Consider the following 19482-nt stretch of genomic DNA (forward strand, 5'->3'; position numbering starts at 1 on the left):
ATTTATTATCATAAAAAACAAATTGACATCAGTTTTTCATGCATCTGCCCTGTTATTGACAATGAACTTTGTTTGCAATCGATCTGTGGATCCACTCAGCCTTTGCCTCGTAGATCCAGAGGTACTTTGACAATGTTATGATGAAATTCATGATCACTAACAGGACAGACGCATAAAAAACTGGCGCCAATTTGTGAAACATACATGTACATGTAATGTGTAGTACTTGTACTGTTTTTATTTACATACACTGCTTGTAGTTGTCTTCAGGAACCATTAAACTTCACAGTCACAATTTCAGATGTTGGCATGTGACATATAGTACTGATCTGTGCTCCACTTGTGACCATCTTGCATTTATAGCTCCAATCTAACATTACAGGCAAAAACTAACGATAGACAAATCCGACGTTTCGGCGACATCTTGGCGCCATTGTCAATGGAAACTAATTAAATATGCGATTTCAAGAGTAACTAAGAGGTCAGAGTTTCTAATTTGCATAAGTTAGACAAAGACTTTAGCGCAAACTGAGTCTGATTGTACATTTAAACACGGTCGTAATTGTTTAATGAGTAACATCTCATTAATGAGACAATCAAACTTGTTGTGGCATTTTTTCAACACGCTAAAACAATTGCGAAGGTCATCCAGAATCCTGCCTGCGTGTCTATTATCATAGTGATTGCGTACTGACGAGGTCTTGCTTCTATGTCCATCAACGCGTACGAACAGATGGCCATGGGTGTAACCGACATAACCAGCATCGCACTGGTCACACTTGAAGTTATACACAACGCATTGTTGATCAATGAGCTGAGGCTTAGGTTTGCTTGTCGGGAACTCCTGGGCAATCTTGCGGCTCGTAAACACCGGTTGAACACTGGTCTGCAGCTTCACACTGAGATCTTTCAACTGTGTCTTCACGATATTAGCAGACTCCTGGTCTTTAAAGGGTATGACAACCCGAGTAGTGTTTTCTGTCGTAGATCTGGACCGTAATGAGGGCTGGTCAGCGACCTTTAAATTTAGGAAGGTTTTGACAGTGGAGTCAACAAGGTGCTTGGGATATTTCAGTTTAGAGAAAACAGACTTCAGTCGTTTGCACTCCTCAGTGAAGTAAGACCATAACGAAGACAGGCGATGTGCGCGATCGAGCATAGTTGTCAATAGTCCGCGCTTGTACCTATTATCGACATGACTGTGGTAATGGAGAAGCAGACCACTGTTTGTTGGCTTCACAAACACTTTAGTTTCAATACGAGGCACTCTGTTTAGGAGTTGAGTACCGAGAAAGGGAAGCATTCCATCATTTTCGACCTCCATAGTGAAGTTGATGGCGGGGTGAGCGTGGTGAGGGTGTTAAGAAAGTCCCTAGCTGTAGACAAATCGGGCATCACAGTGAATGTGTCGCATGCGACCAATCCTACCAGCGACTAATACGTATAATTATGCTCTGGCGAAATGGTTGGACAACAAGCTCAAACCGTTGTCGTTAAATCAGTACACAGTCACGGACATTTTCGATTTTGTGAACGAACTACCGCGAGACCTCAACATAACACCTGGTGACTTGCTGGTGTCCTATGATGTGTCCTCCTTGTTCACGAATGTACCTTTGGATGAAACCATTACGATTCTCGCAGACAGAGCCTTTAGAAACAACTGGTTTAATTCCGAGTATGATTTGAACATTTCAAAGCAAGACCTTATTGATCTTTTGGGTGTGGCCACCAAGGGGCAGCTTTTCCAATTTAATGGATCCCTGTATGAACAGATCGACGGAGTAGCGATGGGGTCCCCCCTTGGGCCCTTGCTAGCCAACGTATTCATGTCGTCTATTGAAGAGAAATTAGATGTTGAGGGCAAGCTGCCACCTTACTATCGTCGATATGTTGACGACACATTCACTGTGATGCCCGATTTGTCTACAGCTAGGGACTTTCTTAACACCCTCACCATGCTCACCCCGCCATCAACTTCACTATGGAGGTCGAAAATGATGGAATGCTTCCCTTTCTCGGTACTCAACTCCTAAACAGAGCGCCTCGTATTGAAACTAAAGTGTTTGTGAAGCCAACAAACAGTGGTCTGCTTCTCCATTACCACAGTCATGTCGATAATAGGTACAAGCGCAGACCATTGACAACTATGCTCGATCGCGCACATCGCCTGTCTTCGTCATGGTCCTACTTCACTGAGGAGTGCAAACGACTGAAGTCTGTTTTCTCTAAACTGAAATATCCCAAGCACCTTGTTGACTCCACTGTCAAAACCTTTCTAAATTTAAAGGTCGCTGACCAGCCCTCATTACAGTCCAGATCTACGACAGAAAACACTACTCGGGTTGTCATACCCTTTAAAGACCAGGAGTCTGCTAATATCGTGAAGACACAGTTGAAAGATCTCAGTGTGAAGCTGCAGACCAGTGTTCAACCGGTGTTTACGAGCCGCAAGATTGCCCAGGAGTTCCCGACAAGCAAACCTAAGCCTCAGCTCATTGATCAACAATGCGTTGTGTATAACTTCAAGTGTGACCAGTGCGATGCTGGTTATGTCGGTTACACCCGTGGCCATCTGTTCGTACGCGTTGATGGACATAGAAGCAAGACCTCGTCAGTACGCAATCACTGTGATAATAGACACGCAGGCAGGATTCCGGATGACCTTCGCAATTGTTTTAGCGTGTTGAAAAAATGCCACAACAAGTTTGATTGTCTCATTAATGAGATGTTACTCATTAAACAATTACGACCGTGTTTAAATGTACAATCAGACTCAGTTCGCGCTAAAGTCTTTGTCTAACTTATGCAAATTAGAAACTCTGAACTCTTAGTTACTCTTGAAATTGCATATTTAATTAGTTTCCCTTGACAATGGCGCCAAAATGTCGCCGAAACGTCGGATTTGTCTATCGTTAGTTTTTGCCTGTATATGTTTATCTAAATCATTGTTGATTAGAATCTAACATTATGGTATAATTTGGCTTTTGTCTCAAAGGCTGATAGATGTACTAGAGCTTGCCACTACACTCATGATTACAGAAATAATAACTGCACCAATGACACATCAACAGCAAAGCCCTCAACAAGACCACTGACTACAGGGAACCCAGGTACAGGAAGCACAACAACAAGGCAACCAACCACAGGCCCATTAACCACAGGGAAATCGACTACTAGACAACCAAATACAGGAAAACCAACAACAGGACAACTAACCACAAAGAAACCAACCACAAGGAAACCAACCACAGGACAACCAACCACAGGGCAACCAACCAAAGGGCAACCAACCACCGGGCAACCAACCTCAGGGAAACCAACCTCAGGGAAACCAACCTCAGGGAAACCAACCTCCGGGAAACCAACCTCCGGACAACCATCTACAGGACAGCCAAAGACAGGACAACCAACCACCGGGAAACCAACCTCAGGGAAACCAACCTCAGGGAAACCAACCTCTGGGAAACCAACCTCCGGACAACCATCTACAGGACAGCCAAAGACAGGACAACCAACCACAGGGAAACCTACTACAAGAAAAACAACCACAGGGCCATGGTCCACGGGGAAGCCAACCACAAGAAAATCAACCCCAAGGCAGCCAACCACAGGGAAACCTCAGTCATCAACAAACCAACCAACAACAGGTCAAACTACAGCAAAGATTCCAACTACCCAACAGAAGACCACACAAGGGGTGACCTCCACTACAGCTAAGGCAACCACTACCCAAGCGGCAACAACTACAGTAAAGACACAGACTGCAGTACCAACTACTACACAGAGGACTACAACTCAAGGTGTCAGAACTACTACTCCTAAAGCAACGACCTCCAAAGCTGCAACAACTACAGCACTGACGACAACTGTTGGCACCACTACTGGTACCAAGGCACCAACTACTAAACAGACTACCACACAAAAAGTGATCACCACTGCTACAACACCCACTAAACCAAAGACAATGACACAAGGGGTGAGTTCCACCACGGCCAAAGTAATAACCACTCGAGCTGCAACAACGACAGAGCCTCCAGAACCTACCGAACCTACTGAGCCTACAGAACCAACAGAACCTGGGGTACTTCAGGTCAGGGGAATGTTTCAAAACAACCTAAATCAGGTAAGCTTAAAATTAAAATCAATTTGTTGAGAGAAACAAGGGGAAGCAGTCTTTGTACCAAATATGAATTATTATGACTTATTATATGGCTTGCTCCATGAGCAGGCAAGATGAACCGAATCCTGTGCTGTAAGTGAGCAAGATAGTGCCATCTTGCCCACTCAGGACTAGCCGCTGTGTCCCAGAAGAAAAAGTAATTTCCCTGAGATCCATATAATAAATCATTTACTGACCAAGCATGTTCAGTCAAGAATTATTGGCTGGATATTGACCTCAATCTTTTTTTGCGAGTTTATGGACCAAAAAAAGAACTTGGCCAATATCCAGCCATCTTGACCTCGCACTTGGTCAATAACCCGGCATCTACACATTGTGGCCTCCTGCAGCTCCATAAGCAGGTGCCCTCTTTACCTTGCAGAAAAAGGAGATGTGAAGGACCTCTGACAAGTTTCTGTTACTAGCACAGAGCTCAACATCCTCACATCCCCTGGACGGAATGCTAGTCTTGACACGATAGTTAATCCAGTGATATTTTTGCCAGTTTGCCCCAACAGTTCGCTAGTGAAGCACTGTGATTGAGCCAAGTCTTGCCATGGGAATATGTACCATACAATGACCCTAGTCAAGGCACTAACACCACAATGATTCGATTTAGTGCCCAGGGTGCTTATTTACTTTTGGTACCTCAAGGGAGGGCACTTATTCGAGACAGGGTGCTTATTTCCTTTTTGAAAAACAACTGAATGTTCAAAACAAAACTTGAAGGTGAGATCATTCATTTGAAGGAATTATGCACTCACACGGGTAGTTGAGAAACTCAGATGAAGACCACTGTTTTTGTAATGAGGCATTAAGTATGTGAGCAATTAAGGAAGATGAATTTCAACCTCTGTTGATACGTACTCTGACGGTGCTGTAATATTGTTATATTAGAATAGGGGTGCTTGTTAGAATGGGGGTGCTTATTGAAACAGGGGCGCTTGTTAATAAGAACACATCCGAAGGGGGCGCTTATTTGAAAGGGGCGGTAATTGGAAAGAGGGTGCTAAATCAAATCATTACGTTAATTTAACATGCTAACCATGAAGTCTTACATCTCCAGTGATGATGCAAGAAAGCAGTCCATTATCGCTGCATACAAAGAAATCCTACATCCACATAATTATATTGATGGTAATGTTACAATGGAGTTATGAGTGTTACTGTACAATTCAGTTACAGAACGATGTTGACGACAGTGAGATTGACGATGAAGATGTTAGTGATGAACAAGATGTGGAAGACAAAGAGCCAAATAAATTTAGTTCTGTAGCTGTAGCAGTAGTCCTGATCGCATTAGTGGTTTGTGTGGCAGCATTTGTTGGTGCAATGTGGTGGACTTACGGTAACGGAAACCAGTGCCCCAGTATTCTGCGAGGGTATGAACCAGTGGCAGGTACTGATTTCAACACTCGAACAGATGAGTTTTTTATATCAACTGATGTTCCATAGTCATGCAGTAAATAACTTGATTGCTCTAAATGCTGTTTAGTGTATACCTGGTAACTAACATATTAGTCCAGATTACGAGCAAGGAGCTGAATGGATGTCTTTGATTAACACCATTACTCAGTTGTCCCAAAGATGAATTTATCACATCAATTTAATGTCATTAATAGCTTCAAGGTAGAAGCAGTTTGTACTGACATGGACTTCCTTAAGTAAGCCTCAAGATGCAGTCCACTACGAAATAATTTAAAAGGTGTAGATTTGCAATGATACACTTTTTATTAAGTCCTATTTGAAGTCAAATCAAACATCAAATTGTGTCTATATTGTAACACAATCCCTTTAGGTGACTGGTAGATTTAGGGGTGCCATGACGTGTTGTACAATCTCCTTTTCTTTGTGGTAACAGCCAGGATTGTTCTTTAATTTTGTAAGGAAGTAAAAAAGTTTATTTGAAAAAAATATTTTTATGATGGATTTTATGTGATTAATAAAGAATTGGAATTTCATGTGAAATACAATAAGACACAAAAGCTAGACCACAATTATCATAATTTATTTCTATAAATAATATTATTTTGTTTTATAGTAAAACTAGAGGTAGTAGAAGTAGTAGAAACTTACAAGTTAAATTGAAAAAAAAATAAAAAAATAAATAAAAATTCCTATACCATGATGTACTTTAGTATTTGCCATGAACTAAACACGTTCTCAATAAGGTTCTTTGTTTTCTTTCTTCATGTCACAATAAAATTGATCACTAAATAATTTCTCAATATAGCTACGGCCACAGATTAAATTACAGATGTTAAGGAGAGTTATTTTGTTTCTCTAAAAGCGTAAAATCTGGCTGGTCTGCCAGAACTATGATGTGTACATGTTATGTCATGTACTAGTAACACGCAAGACTAGTAAAAGATCTTTATTTCGTTTCAAAAACTTCAGTCTGATTGGAAAACTTGTACGAGGGTGACAACCTGCATGATGCTCAGCCACAGGCTGAGTGAATGAAAAACACTTTAAACCCAACTGGCTCATCAGGGATGGATCCAGGATTTTTCTTGGGAGGGGTGCACCATTAAGGAATGGCGTAACTGACTGGTGAGGTGAACAAATTTTAAAAGCAAATACAAAGAAGAAGGCTTCATCTTGGGGGGACGGGGAGGGGAGGGGTGTGCAACACTTGTAGCCTCCCCCTAGATCCACCCCTGGTCATGTACATGTAACTCCAATTTCTGATGCATAAAAGCAGCTAGCTAGGAGTATCACTAATCCCCCTGCTAGTCCATCACAGTTTACTCCCCAGTATTCTGTCTTGTTCCCCCACTAATTTGCCTGCTGTCACCTATAAAACTGGGTGGAGTGAGGAGTACTTTGACAGAAGGGTGTCTTCCTCCCTTCTGTGGTGTCTTCCCACACCACAGTGATCTCAGCCAGGGCTTATGGTAAGGTGGTCACTGAATGAAAAGGTTTTGTGGCTTGAGATAAACTTCAACAGCTATCCACTGTACTATGAACTTGAGAACAAAATGTGTCGTGATGACTGACCATTGATGTTCACACATCAAAACAATTCTAAAGTTTGCAGCTTGCTACACTGTTTGTTGGGTTGTTATACATGTAGAAACTTGCAGTTTATGATACGTCCTTTCTAAAGTATGTAATTGACTGAGGTTTCCAATGGCAACTAGGGGAAGAGTTTGTCTTGGCATAGCACAACTTCCATAATCTGAAGGACTACGGCCTCCAGCATCCATCACAACCCCTATTAGGGTCTTCATGTAATGCCTGTCACCACTAACAGCTGCTTGAACTCAAACCACATTCCTTTTCCAAATAACAATGAAGGAGATTATTTTCTTGGCATACTCATTGCTTTACTCAGTGCAGCACAGTTTGTTTGAACTCTCTGCAAGGTAATTCTAGTGAGTTCAGCTTCTTCTTGGCCTTTTCTCACTGTTGCTTGGTAATCCAGCTGTAACATTTCAGAATCTAAGGGAATGGCATTGACTCCTGAAGACAGTAACTTCTCATGAAGGGTGTCAGTTAGCTTTGCCAACCCATCCAGGTCCACTGATTTACAAATGAAGGCAACAAATACACCATTACATGGACATACAGGGATGGCAGAGCTGGGGAGGGGGGGCTTTAGCCCCGCCAATTTCAAGCAAAAAATACATAAAATAATAATTTTACAAAGATCTCCAACCCCCTACAAGTTAGCACCTGTGGCACACGCTTGTTACCCCCCCCCCCCCCACCCCCCACCCTGAATTCAAAATACCTTCTGCCATCCCTGACATACATAGTAATCTTGCTTTCTCATTTTACATAGTCCAGTATGACGTGTGATCAAGGTGTATGTTAGCTAAGACGATGAAATAATTTAAAAAAATGCTAATGTAACATGATCAAAACTCCTGTTGCATTAGGCTTTTTTTAGTGCAGGGGAAAGAGCACACACTTCTTTCCTGAACAACGGTTAATAAGCAAGCTTAGCCTGGAGTTCCATATAACTCATTTGGAGGCCATTCATCCCCAAGTTGTTTTAAATTACTACAAGCTTATCAATTTTGTATTCATGAAAAAGAGAAACATTCATCACACCACCTAAGGCTGGTTTTCACTAGTGACAGAGTTAGAGTCATAGTCAGAGTCTTAAAAGAGCTTGAATTGAAAATCGGAGTCATAAGCAGAGTCATAAGCTAGACGGAATTGGAGTCAGAAGAATCAGAACATTTCTATTTCTTCCTATTCCATTTACGGTTCCGTCACTAATGACCCAATGAAAACTAGGTTGTTGGAGTCAGAAGCAGAAGCAGAAGAGCCAAATTAAATCACAAGGCTTTTCCATTTATGACTCCGTTGCTAATGATCCAATGAAAACTAGGTTGTTGGAGTTGGAAGCAGAAGCGGAAGAACCAACAAATCACAAGGCCCAGAATTGAACATCACTGCTGCTGTTTCCAACCCCGACAACCTAGTTTTCAAGAGATTGTAAGCGATGGAGTCATAAGCAGAATTGGTGATTTGCTTCCAACTCTGTTGGTTTGATTTTCACTACATCGTATTGCTCTACGCTTCTGATTACAACTCCGACTCCATCGCTAGTGAAGACCAGCATTTACATATTTTAAGCATCAACTTGTACTCACTTTTGGCATCTTCGACAGAGTACGACATACCAGACCCCATTTGCCTGCAAGGAAACATACAGTGCAACATGCATACCATTAAAATGAACACCTTTCCCCCATAAAATTGTGGTCATATTAATGGAGGTTCCATTGTACATATGAGTGATATGAATCCAAACTTCACAGGTCCTGGGGTCTTCACTTTACCCTCAGTCTGCATTTTACCCCCAGTCCACAGTCTGCTTTCTGCAGTCCAAAGTCCAAAGTCCAAAGTCAGAGTTTTACACTGACCAGTTTAATATTATTCTGTTCCAAATTGATCAACTTTAAGTTAATCCCTACATGTATGTCAAACTAAACATCGATAGATTGGAGCAACAGGAATTAGCATGTTAAAAGGACATAGGCTAGTGATAACTTAAGGTTGTTCAAAACACTTTACAGCACTTACATTTTGATGGGTTGTTATAACTACTCTTTATCACTTGATGCTACAATCTTGGTATCAAAAAAACTGCCCAATCATTGGTGATCATGTTGTTATCAATTTCGGACAAATAAGGTTACTATAGCAACAGTATGACCTGCTAAAGTCACCCTTAATTACAGCTTTAGGGGCTTGTAATTCAAAAACAGCACAGTGAATGTTTTTTGTGTTGTCAAATTTTGACAAACAAAATAAGATGCAACCTTGAACAAAGTTTAAAAAAATTATGTAGATAAGGTTCAGAGCCACGTTAAATTTTCAAAACTTTAAAGTGGCTCTGAATCCCACGTACAGAGTTTTTTTTAACTTTGCCAAAAGTTGCATCTTATCACGCTTATTAAAATTTGATAATATAAAAAACATTCACTGTGCTGTTTTTAAATTATAAGCCCTTAAAGCCGTAATTAAGGGTTTTTTTTAGCAGGTCATACTGTTACTATGGTAACCTACTGTGTCACAAAAATGATAACAACGTGTTCACCAATGATGGGGCAGTTCTTTGATACCATGGTTATAACATCAAGTGATAAAGAGTGGCTATAATGACCAATCAAAATCTAACTGCTGGAAACTGTTTTGAGCCACCTTAAAGAAGGCCACCTAAAGAAAACAACTCCGTGGAAGGTATCCGTTACAGAAGGACACAGAATATGACCCTTTGAGGGTGTCCGGCCGTTTAGCACCCAAGTCGATTAGCCCCTAACCACTGAGCCCCTAACCAGAAGTTGATTAGTTCTCAACCAGAAGTCGAAAACACTGTCTATAATTGGGGTTAATCGACTTCTGGTTGGGGACTAACCGGCTAGTGGCTAATCGACTTGAAAATTCAGGAAACAGACATTCAGTATAAAATCGATTGGCAGTTACTTACATGCCCGTAAAAAATTTACTAGCTTGCTGATCCACGAGGTTCAAAACTGAATCAAAGTCGTTGACGTTCAAAGAGACAGGCCCTTGTCCTGCCGCCATATTGGTTCTCTGTCTATCTTTGTGCGAGTACCCGCTGTCCTTAGAAACCAGGCCTACCTATTGGAGTGGGTGTGAGTAGCCCTTTTTATTTCAATCCTAAAGATCGATTATTGAATTTTTAAAATGATCTATCCCAGCCATAACAGAAAGGAGTTATTGATGGATTTATTTTCATTTGTTTTGATTTTTTTAGTTCCTTCAATAAAATTTAGGTCAAGGGAAGTTAAGCATCCTGAGCCCCCCTCCCTAGCGATATTTCACATTACGATATCATGGCGCCGTTGTACGTGTAGAGCCCGACAACAGTTCTTCCCTTGTTTTTGTTTTGGTTCAGTTTGTGTTTATACCGTCGTCCTCCCACGAAAATGTCCTTATCTCCAGTCGCCATAAAAGAAGCAAATCATCACATTCAAGGGTTAGTGATGCGAGTTCACGAGCTGGAGGAACAGGTAAAGGAACTGTCTGAGGCGTTGAAGAAGCAAAACGAAGCTCACGCGGAGAATTTAAAGATACTTCCTCTTCGAATGAATCAAACTTTGAGACAAAAAGATGAAGAGATACAAGAACTAAGACAGAAACTTCAATCTTCCGAGGCAATTATAGAAAGGCTTGTTCGAGAAGCGAGCGAGCACGAAAGCTCAGTGCGGCACCTTAAAAATCGCTCAAGAGTTCTCGACGAAATTTGTAAACATCGAGAAGCCTTCGAAAGTGTATTGACGTGTCTGAGTATTCTTGAAGATCCTGGCAATAGTTCTTCAAGTGAGGCAAGCAAAATGGCAGAGAATGGTATAGTCAGAGAAACAGATTTACTTGACAGTGATGGGGAAGGCGAAGACATCAATGGAAATGACAGATCACATGAGAAACGGGTCGACAGTGGAGTTGGATCGAGTTATTCCTCGTTTCATTTGGAAAATGGAAGAGCAAACGAAAAAGGAGTGCTACCAGAAGACGTGTTTTTACCACCGGAAGAAAACCCTCCTCCCTGTTTTGTCTGATGGAAGAGCAAATGAGCATTTGTCACTGAAAGGCATGTCAAGTGTTTACCAGTTTAATTATGCCTCAAAATTCAATCAATTTTACACGTAAAAAATTCCTTCATTCATACTTGACAAAAAGCTGGGACACTAAAACGCTAAAGTACCTCATGCAGTGGAACTTTATCTGCACAACATGTCAAGTTTGATGTCCCAAAATTATTCAGTAAAATTTTAAATTAAGGTACCGGTATTAACAGTAACTTTACTCATTAAGTTATCATTGATTGATTTTGGTTAGGTGGAAGGTTGGAGTGCTTAAGGTCATTCCCCAGTATTGCATTGCGCATCCCTACTGTGCATAATTTCACGCGTGATTAGCACGCGCGCATTAAAAAACGGCGGCTTTTTCTTCACAGCTGGACCTCGCCATAGAGGTAAATCGTCATTTTCTCAGAAACGAGTATGGTGACCTATCATTTTTTTCTGTTGTTTTGAATTGAGTAATAAATTTCTCTATGTAAAATAAATATGGACCAATTCTCAGTGTAGAACAGAAAGCAATCATCAGAAATGTGAATTTAGCAAGCAATTGTAACTACAATCATGGTGCTATTATAAGGATTTATATGGGTATAAACAAGGTGCTTTTGCTCCTAAACGAACATGGGGACCCCTCATTTTTATTTCAAAATTTAAGTTCCTATAATATAAACAATCGATAGGCAAAGTTTCACAAAAATCTCAGTGCAGGTTCTATTTCAGGGTAATGACCTTAAGTGCCTCAAAATTCATTTTTATTGTATTGCATAATATTGAACATGGACAGCACGACATAAGGTGTTGTTTCAATTAGGGGAGAATTCCCAGAGAGAAAAATATCCAACAAAATCACTGAATCTGAGCAGAACTTTTCACTTATAGCAGCTTTGTGATATTCATTTGTCAATCTAGAACTGCATTATATTCCTGTCCAAAAAAAAGTTCTCAGTGTATTGTCAACACTGTGTTTTAACGGGTAGTTCATAAAGGGTGAGAAAAACCTGTAAGACAGCTGAAGATCAGTTTCTAAAAACAGAAAGATGCAAGCTGCATATGGATTCAGCAAGTGATCTTATCTAAGGGTTCATAATCAACACCATATTCTATTTAGGCTTAGCTAATGAAAAGTTAAAGACTATAAGAGACACTTTTGCAAGCCATATTGGTAGATGTAGGGGTAGTATTTTGTTAGGAAGTTGTTGCAAATTCTCAAACTTCACAATACAGTAATTAGTCAAGTTACAAAGGAAAACAGTAACCAAAATTGTAATTTGGATGTAAATGACATTAATGTTTACAACATAATTTATTTTTTTGTTCCCTAGTTTTCCTTAGGAATACATCAAACATTCGATTTTCATGATGTTATATCAAACATTCGATTTTCATGATATTTTCAAAGTGAACACAAAAATTGTTTTCCACTGTCATCTCATTGTTTGGAAATGTAGTGAAATATTGTCAGTCATGTTTGATATACCCGGTTATATTATTCCTCTATTGTTTACTGCCCCTTTAAATAACATGTAAACTCTGAAGTTCAAAACCTAACTAACAATTTTTATTTTGGCTGCCGTCAATCGTGATCTGACAGGACAACGATCAACTGGTCTTGAAAAAAAGAAACAAACAAAATAGATCAAAATCTGCTAATCGCAACCCACAGACGATATGTTTTAGCTGAAGTAAACTTCTGTTTCCTAAAAGTTCCACTAAGATCACTGACGGACGCAAAACACAAAACCGTTGATTACAAGAGTTGATGTGTTATTGAACAGAGCAGTGATAATCTGTTGAACAACGATCTGACCATACAGTGTATATTTAAAAATTTTTTACATCTGTGTGTGTTTGGCATAAAGATATGACATAACCTTTTTGGACAGAGTAGGAAATGTAATGCAATCATAATTCGATCTCTTCATGACCAGAGTTTTATAGCATTGTGACGTCTTTTATAGGAGAAAGAGCCTGATACATGAGTGAATTTTCTATAAACTGGAAATAGCAAAATTCATTAACATGCTAGCTTTAAAATTTATTTAAAGAGAGAATTTGGGGACTAGCAAATTTAATAAAACAATTGTGAACAGGCATTTCTTTTTTCATTCCTTTGTTACCCAGGGAATGGGTCACTTTAACGATGTCATGCTTTTGTAATTTTTTCATCCTAACAAAAAATGGGTCTCACCACTCAATTTATCATGCCAGATTTTGAAAATATGCAAATGTTCATTACAATGCAATGCAAACTCATGAAAACGTGGGACCCCAAACTTGCAAAATCTTGCAAACAAATATAAGTCAGGAGACAAGGGGTTTGCCCTGTAGCAAACATTTTCAAAAAATTGTCAAGTTTGATAAATCCCATATTTCTATGATTTTGCAACAGATTCTTACAAAACTTCACTTTTTACCAAATTCAACAGGGTAAATTGATCTACAAAGGAGAGTTTTGGTTTTTGTATTTATATGAAAAAAATGGGAAACATTGTTGATATTGCGTGACCCGTTGAAGCCTCATCTCAAACGTAAATTGTTGGAGTTTGTACAAGTAAGTCACATTTTTCTAACTAACAAACTAGTTCTAACCAAGTTTTCCTTTGTCACAATTATTTTGGTATTAACTAAGAGCTGTTCATTTGCCCCTCTGCATTTCATACAACATTTACATTTTTATCTCTTGGTAAGCGATACAACACCAACAGGCGCTGATCATTCTAACCATGTGGTCTGAAAGGTCACGCGCAGTCTAAGTCACGCAACAGTCGCATCCAGGGCCTTCTTTTTCCGTTGGGCGCGACATTTGCAATTCAAAACATCCGGTTCGTTCACTTCCGTTTCATCTGCTTGTAGTACATTATGTAAAACGGAAGTTAGGGAAATGCTAACCTCTGAACTCATTTCCTTTCACAACTCTAAAACTCAAGAATGGACTCTCAAGCGGACAAGTTGTTTTACAGAAGCTAGAGCGAAAACAGAAAATGAGTATCAGAAGGCGTTACTGGGTGTGCTTTGTACTTGATCTCAAAGCTATTAAGTACCCCAGTACTTCACACAACGCCGACTGTTCTATTTTGTCGCGAAATGTTCCAACTTAGCGAAACGTTTGAGATTTAGGTAACTCTTGCAAGGCAAGAAAACTCCAATCCGATTAACACTTAGGGCAAAGGAAATTGAGAGAACCGCAAAAACAGAACAGAGGTTCTCTAGTATTGAGGTGAGTTACGTTACCAACTTTACCCCAACAGTACGGGTCAATGATTGCTACCCTTATTAAATCGTAAGTGCAGTTTCATCAGCCGTCAACTTTGCTGCACAGTTTTGAAAAGGGCGCTTTATAAGGCACAGGACTTTAATTCAGCCAGAGGCACTTGAAAAGACAGGTCTCCGGCTGTAACTAATGATTTTATTACTCCAGAACTTGACGAACCAGCTCACATCATCATTTGATAATCATAACAAAAACATTGAACAGAAGATCAGAGCTTTTGTTTTCCATTATGACCTCGTGGTAGCATCTGCTCTATTGTTGTTACAGCTCGTCAAAGGCTCCTTGAATCTGCAAACTAAAGCTTCGACCACTTCGCTTCTCTTTGAAATATTTAAGGTAAGCTGAAGTTCTTCGAGTTGTAAAAGTCATTCGTGACGAATTTCCAAGGGGGGCAGAATATTTGTGAACAGACAGGGGCGCATCTTTTGTTTGTCGCGGACATGAACTCTTCTGAGGAATCGTGGCAAAAAATTAGCGAGGATTAAGAGTAGAAATTCGGATGAACAGAAATGCATCTTTAACCTTCTTGCAGACATCGCAAGAAATAGGCGTGACGCATTGGCAAAAGTCACTTTTCGTGACCGATTAATGCCGTTGAATGGGTTCTTTTCGAAAATAAAGATGGACACACAGTGCACATATAAAAGATTGCTGAATTGCCATCATCTGTTAAGATCGTTCTTTTAATTTCCTTCCTTTTACTGATCTTACTGCAGTCGAATGATAAATTTCTGGTCGATTCGTTAGACTTGATCCGATTGAAACGAATGAGCTCAAAGCAAGATTACCCATAGAGCTTCAACTAATTTGTCTTTTTGCGATCACGCTGTTTTAGGCATATTGAAAACAGCGAGAAACTAACGTTCCACACAGCTCAACTCAATGATTAATACAGCAACTTTGTTTCGCTTAAAAATAGCGAAAGTGAAAGAACAAGGATGAATTTTTTATCATGAAACTATACTGACATGATAAAATGAGATATTGTGTTCATCTCTGTTAGCAGCGACTAACTTTATATCGGAACTACTTAACTCCTCCCTGTGCTGAAAGATAAGATGGTCGATGAAAGCAGTTCTATCGTTGTTGTTTTTCAACGAGAAAATATAGGGGACTTAGGCCTATCCTCCGAGTTTTCCGGGAAATAGTTTGTTTCTTTTTGGTCGATTGTTGAGTGTTAAAAACATATGCAGACGAGTTTGTAAAATCAGGAGGGAATTTTAAATAAACAGGTGTCGATTTTATTTACGCATGGCAAAATGACAATGACAGGAGAACCACATAATGTAGGTTTCTGTGACATGTGTACGATGACAACTGATGATAATTGCTCACAATAATGCAGTCGTCGCTCTACGAATCTAGGCGGATCGCTTCGAATCAAAATACCTGTTACGCGCTTCGATAACAAAGCGTAACCAGTGCGATAAAACGGTACGCGCCTTGGTGATACAACAGCGTGGACGGTAGTTACCACGTCCTCTGATGTGCTTGCGCGGGTTGGAAGTTGGAGGTGGGAAGATGTTATTGCTTATCGGGCAAACTGGTCCCTTGGGATGAAAAGGAGATTTCTGATCGGTTCTCTAAATGGCCCGAATTTTGCTATGCGAAACGCGAGTTAAGATGGTCGTTCGCGAAAAACTTTGACTTCAAAACATTGCACAAAAGAAATCAGTCTTCCTCAATAATTCTTCTTCATCAACTTTCACGAAAGCGACCTGAAACACGTAAATAAATGCTTACTATGGCGCGAGCGTTCCCCTCTTTCGCTCAGTCGTGCGTGACGCGAACAAAAACCGCGAAAAAAAAATGGCCGCGCGAAATCCACGCGGCCTTCTTTCGAGTCACGCACGACGCACTATGTGAAGGAGGGGTTACTCGTAGTATAAATTATTTTTAAAAAGAAGCTGTAGATATACCGCATTGATTCGATTTAGCGTCCTCCTCTCCCCCTCGGGTGCTGTTGTCTTAATAAGCACCCCTATTCCAAGAAGTGCCCCTTCCAATACGTGGCAGTTAACATATTGAATATTGAATTTTCCCATCTCGACGTAGTAATTATTGAACATTGTGACTATCAGAGCCCCTATTGCTACTGAGTTAGAGTAACTGTTGCCTTTAATCAAGGTAGTATATATGCTCAAAAAGAAATAACCACCCCTTTCCTAATAAGCGCTCCTCTCTAGTACGGGCCCTCCCATGAGCTGTCAAAAGAAAATTACGGCCCCGGGCGCTAACTCGAATCATTCCAGCAATTAACCACAGCAAACTTGCAATTCAACCGTGAAATAATTTCTCAAGAACAAGCTGTAATGTAGCTTTGCCCTGCTATTATCAACATACAAAATTTAATTCTCTTTATTCCACTAACACGTTACAGCTGGAAGGACGATGGGGGAATCTGATAGCGTTGTGAAGCTGGAATGGAAAATGGAAGGTTGGAAGGACAAAACAAAGGCCTTAAAAGAGGAGATGAAGAGACAAAGCGAGGCGAATGAGCTGTTCTTTGTCAAAAATGCCAAAGAAATCAACTTGGCCGAGTTTCAAGAAAGCCAAAGTAATAAATATACTTTTGGTATCATGGGGATGACCGGAGCCGCTGTAGTCAATCTTCTGCGCCGCATTATCATGGAATACCGCGAGACGGACAGCGGTCCTTATTTTCTAAAGTTCGCCGCTGACAAAAAATTTAAGGTTGAGCTCATGCCCACCGCGCTGTATCCGGGACATGGGCTGATTAAAGTTGTCGGAAGACTGAAGTACTATTCATATCCAGAAATGTGCTCTTTGCTGACTAAAAGTGGTGTTACGAGTAAAGGCCTGGGTGACATGACTTACAAGCTGAATACGAAAGGCATGAAGTCTGCATTGTTCAATGCGGTGAGTCCCATGAACGAACTTCACTTCATGTTACTGTTTGAGATCGCGCGGAGACTGGTGCGGGATTCTGAAGGGAAGCCCGTGTCGACCGATCCCGCGCTTGATCTACTTCCGGTTGGTGTCGTCATCGGTCGTGTCATTGAGCTTCTCCGCGTCGAAAAAGACGCCGTGCTGAGTTATGAGAAAGTCTTCGGCGATCAGCAGCCGCTAAACTGGTTCACAGAGAATAACACTATCCTGAAGCGACAGAAAATGGCAGCTATTAATAAAATGTACTTCGAAAAGTTTGTCAAGGGGCAGGAAGACGAGGTCCCCTTCATTCGCAGATTTCTGGAGGAAAACAAGAATGGTTATATTATAAAAACATTACAAGGTTACCTTGACGACCTGAAAGAAGTATTCGGTGAAATGTGACGTATTATGAACAAAGTAACTCAAGTTGTTCCTCAGTAATAAATAAAAACAAGCAAAGGTTTTCTCCGGACCAGCATGCACTGCGGTCGCGCAAGTGTGTAACGCCCGCAGTGCTTATCATATATTGAAAAAGAGAAAAGAATTAAAAGATAGACAAAATGAGGTAATCTGTGCTGTCCATCTTTCACAAGATCTGAATTGCTGTGACAATGAAAGAATTTGAGCAATCTACGGTTGTACGGTTGTACATTAAACGTACTGGTTTTAGCATTCGATTCCGGGAGGGGGAAGATATGAAAAGGTCAGGGGGTGCTAGTGAGAAAATTTGACTTAGACAATATGGGCGTGGCTCGAGCTTTATTTGACACCTAGAAGACGCCATTTCAAACGGAAATGACAGCGTATTTTTATTATTTCTTTGAGTGCGCGGTAAAAGATACTTTGACGGTTAAAATCGTGGCGTGTTATCGTGAAAATGTCACCCTAAGTGAGGATATAACCCCAACCTCGTTCCCAGGGTCTCTCCTCGCTCGTCGCAGGGGGCAGTAAGATGAGAGACCCTGGGAACGAGGTTGTCATAATCTTTGATTTACACCCCAAAGTGAGATGATGAGCATCCCCGACCTTTTCATACGAGGGTCCCCCCGGAGGGTTCGATTACAGGTCCTACGGACCGTCAGGAGGTTTCCGCGAGGAATTTTCATCGAAGTCTACCTTAACGAAACATATGAATGTCACTTTTCCAGCCAGTGTTGTACTTCTGTTGTTAATTTCGTTTATTTATTATTTTATTTCATTTCTGTTGAGTTGTAGATGCTCTAATAAAACATTTTTAGAAATTAGCGAGTGGATACTAACGGGAATCAAACTGACGTTGAATATGTGAAAATGTTAGTTCAAGAATCTAGCCGATCAAAACAAGTGTCTAGAGAGCGGCCATATTTTCCTTGTGCCAAGGCCCCGCCGGATAAGAAGGAAAAGGAGGCCCTGGGAACTAGAACGGCAAGGACTACCTGTGATGTAGATTTTGCTTAAATCGACAGCCCATGCTAGTATATAACATTTTCATCCTCCAGCAAGACATCCACGCAACGCGTTGGCGGCGGAAAATCGTACCTCGCAGCTTTAATTCTGCGCATCCCTAACTCTACTTGCGGGCTGCAATGGCGGAAAGAGCGGCGGACCGTAATACAGTACGCGAGGATGTCGCTCGGTTGATGTACTTTTACTTGGGCAAGCACGAATTTTTTTTGGCATTTCACTGTTAACTGAAGAAAACAAGGCTCCCCCTGCTTGCTGTGAGGTTCTCTAGCTTATATGGTTAGTGCTGGTGTGCTTGTATGGATGCAATATGTAAAGAGGGATGGTGGAAAAAAATGTCTTCGCGTCGAAATTTCTTGTATATCGCGGGGAAATAAAGTATTCGGAAGCCTTCTTGGGTTAAATTGATTCCCCAAGAAAACAACGCATCAGCTTCCCACTGGTGACGTGAAAATGTTGCTGGTTCTCGGGAAAATTGGGAAAGCATGTAAAGTTGGTAACTTTTTTTTGTTTAGAAGATAGACGAAATTCTCGCCATTTTTTTCAAACTTGAAGCCTGGCGCGCGGCCAAAACTCCCGAATGCTTATTACGCTTTTCCGCTCTGAACACAATGCGCAAGGTAAATTATGCGCGGAAGAACTGGGTT

General features: G+C 40.7%; 4 protein-coding genes across 4 annotated transcripts; 3 read left to right on the forward strand and 1 right to left on the reverse strand.

Annotated features, from left to right (window-relative positions):
* The first annotated feature begins 1412 nt into the window (after window positions 1–1412).
* Window positions 1413–6061, forward strand: LOC145475219 (uncharacterized). The gene is made up of 3 exons (XM_081455238.1): window positions 1413–1910; window positions 2960–4126; window positions 5342–6061. The coding sequence occupies exons 1-3, from the start codon at window positions 1413–1415 to the stop codon at window positions 5615–5617; spliced, it is 1941 nt and encodes a 646-aa protein (XP_081311364.1). The 3' UTR covers window positions 5618–6061.
* A 93-nt stretch (window positions 6062–6154) lies between these two features.
* On the reverse strand, window positions 6155–10228 carry LOC145475210 (uncharacterized). Its single transcript, XM_081455231.1, has 3 exons — window positions 10110–10228; window positions 8770–8813; window positions 6155–7687 (listed from the first exon to the last, which is right to left on the reverse strand). Exons 1-3 carry the CDS (start codon window positions 10205–10207, stop codon window positions 7467–7469), a joined length of 363 nt encoding a protein of 120 aa, XP_081311357.1. The 5' UTR covers window positions 10208–10228; the 3' UTR covers window positions 6155–7466.
* Window positions 10229–10572: 344 nt separating this feature from the next.
* On the forward strand, window positions 10573–13356 carry LOC145475209 (vimentin-type intermediate filament-associated coiled-coil protein-like). Its single transcript, XM_081455230.1, has one exon. The coding sequence runs from the start codon at window positions 10573–10575 to the stop codon at window positions 11203–11205; it is 633 nt and encodes a 210-aa protein (XP_081311356.1). The 3' UTR covers window positions 11206–13356.
* Window positions 13357–14483: 1127 nt separating this feature from the next.
* On the forward strand, window positions 14484–19403 carry LOC145475218 (uncharacterized). The gene is made up of 2 exons (XM_081455237.1): window positions 14484–14836; window positions 16881–19403. The coding sequence occupies exon 2, from the start codon at window positions 16892–16894 to the stop codon at window positions 17792–17794; it is 903 nt and encodes a 300-aa protein (XP_081311363.1). The 5' UTR covers window positions 14484–14836; window positions 16881–16891; the 3' UTR covers window positions 17795–19403.
* The last annotated feature ends 79 nt before the right edge of the window (window positions 19404–19482 follow it).

The sequence above is a fragment of the Orbicella franksi genome, unplaced genomic scaffold (assembly GCF_964199315.1).
Source record: "Orbicella franksi unplaced genomic scaffold, jaOrbFran1.1 SCAFFOLD_44, whole genome shotgun sequence".
Lineage (NCBI taxonomy): Eukaryota > Metazoa > Cnidaria > Anthozoa > Scleractinia > Merulinidae > Orbicella > Orbicella franksi.

Excerpts from the sequence above, each read along its gene's own strand:
- LOC145475219 (XM_081455238.1), top strand. The coding sequence starts at position 1,413 with ATGCGACCAATCCTACCAGCGACTAATACGTATAATTATGCTCTGGCG. Across the intron at positions 1,911-2,959 it reads ATGTTGACGACACATTCACT|AATCTAACATTATGGTATAA; the intron begins GTGATGCCCGAT and ends ATTGTTGATTAG. Across the intron at positions 4,127-5,341 it reads TTCAAAACAACCTAAATCAG|TTACAGAACGATGTTGACGA; the intron begins GTAAGCTTAAAA and ends TGTACAATTCAG.
- LOC145475210 (XM_081455231.1), bottom strand. The coding sequence starts at position 10,207 with ATGGCGGCAGGACAAGGGCCTGTCTCTTTGAACGTCAACGACTTTGAT. Across the intron at positions 8,814-10,109 it reads AGTAAATTTTTTACGGGCAT|GCAAATGGGGTCTGGTATGT; the intron begins GTAAGTAACTGC and ends GTTTCCTTGCAG. Across the intron at positions 7,688-8,769 it reads CTCTGTCGAAGATGCCAAAA|TGGACCTGGATGGGTTGGCA; the intron begins GTGAGTACAAGT and ends TTTGTAAATCAG.
- LOC145475209 (XM_081455230.1), top strand. The coding sequence starts at position 10,573 with ATGTCCTTATCTCCAGTCGCCATAAAAGAAGCAAATCATCACATTCAA.
- LOC145475218 (XM_081455237.1), top strand. The coding sequence starts at position 16,892 with ATGGGGGAATCTGATAGCGTTGTGAAGCTGGAATGGAAAATGGAAGGT.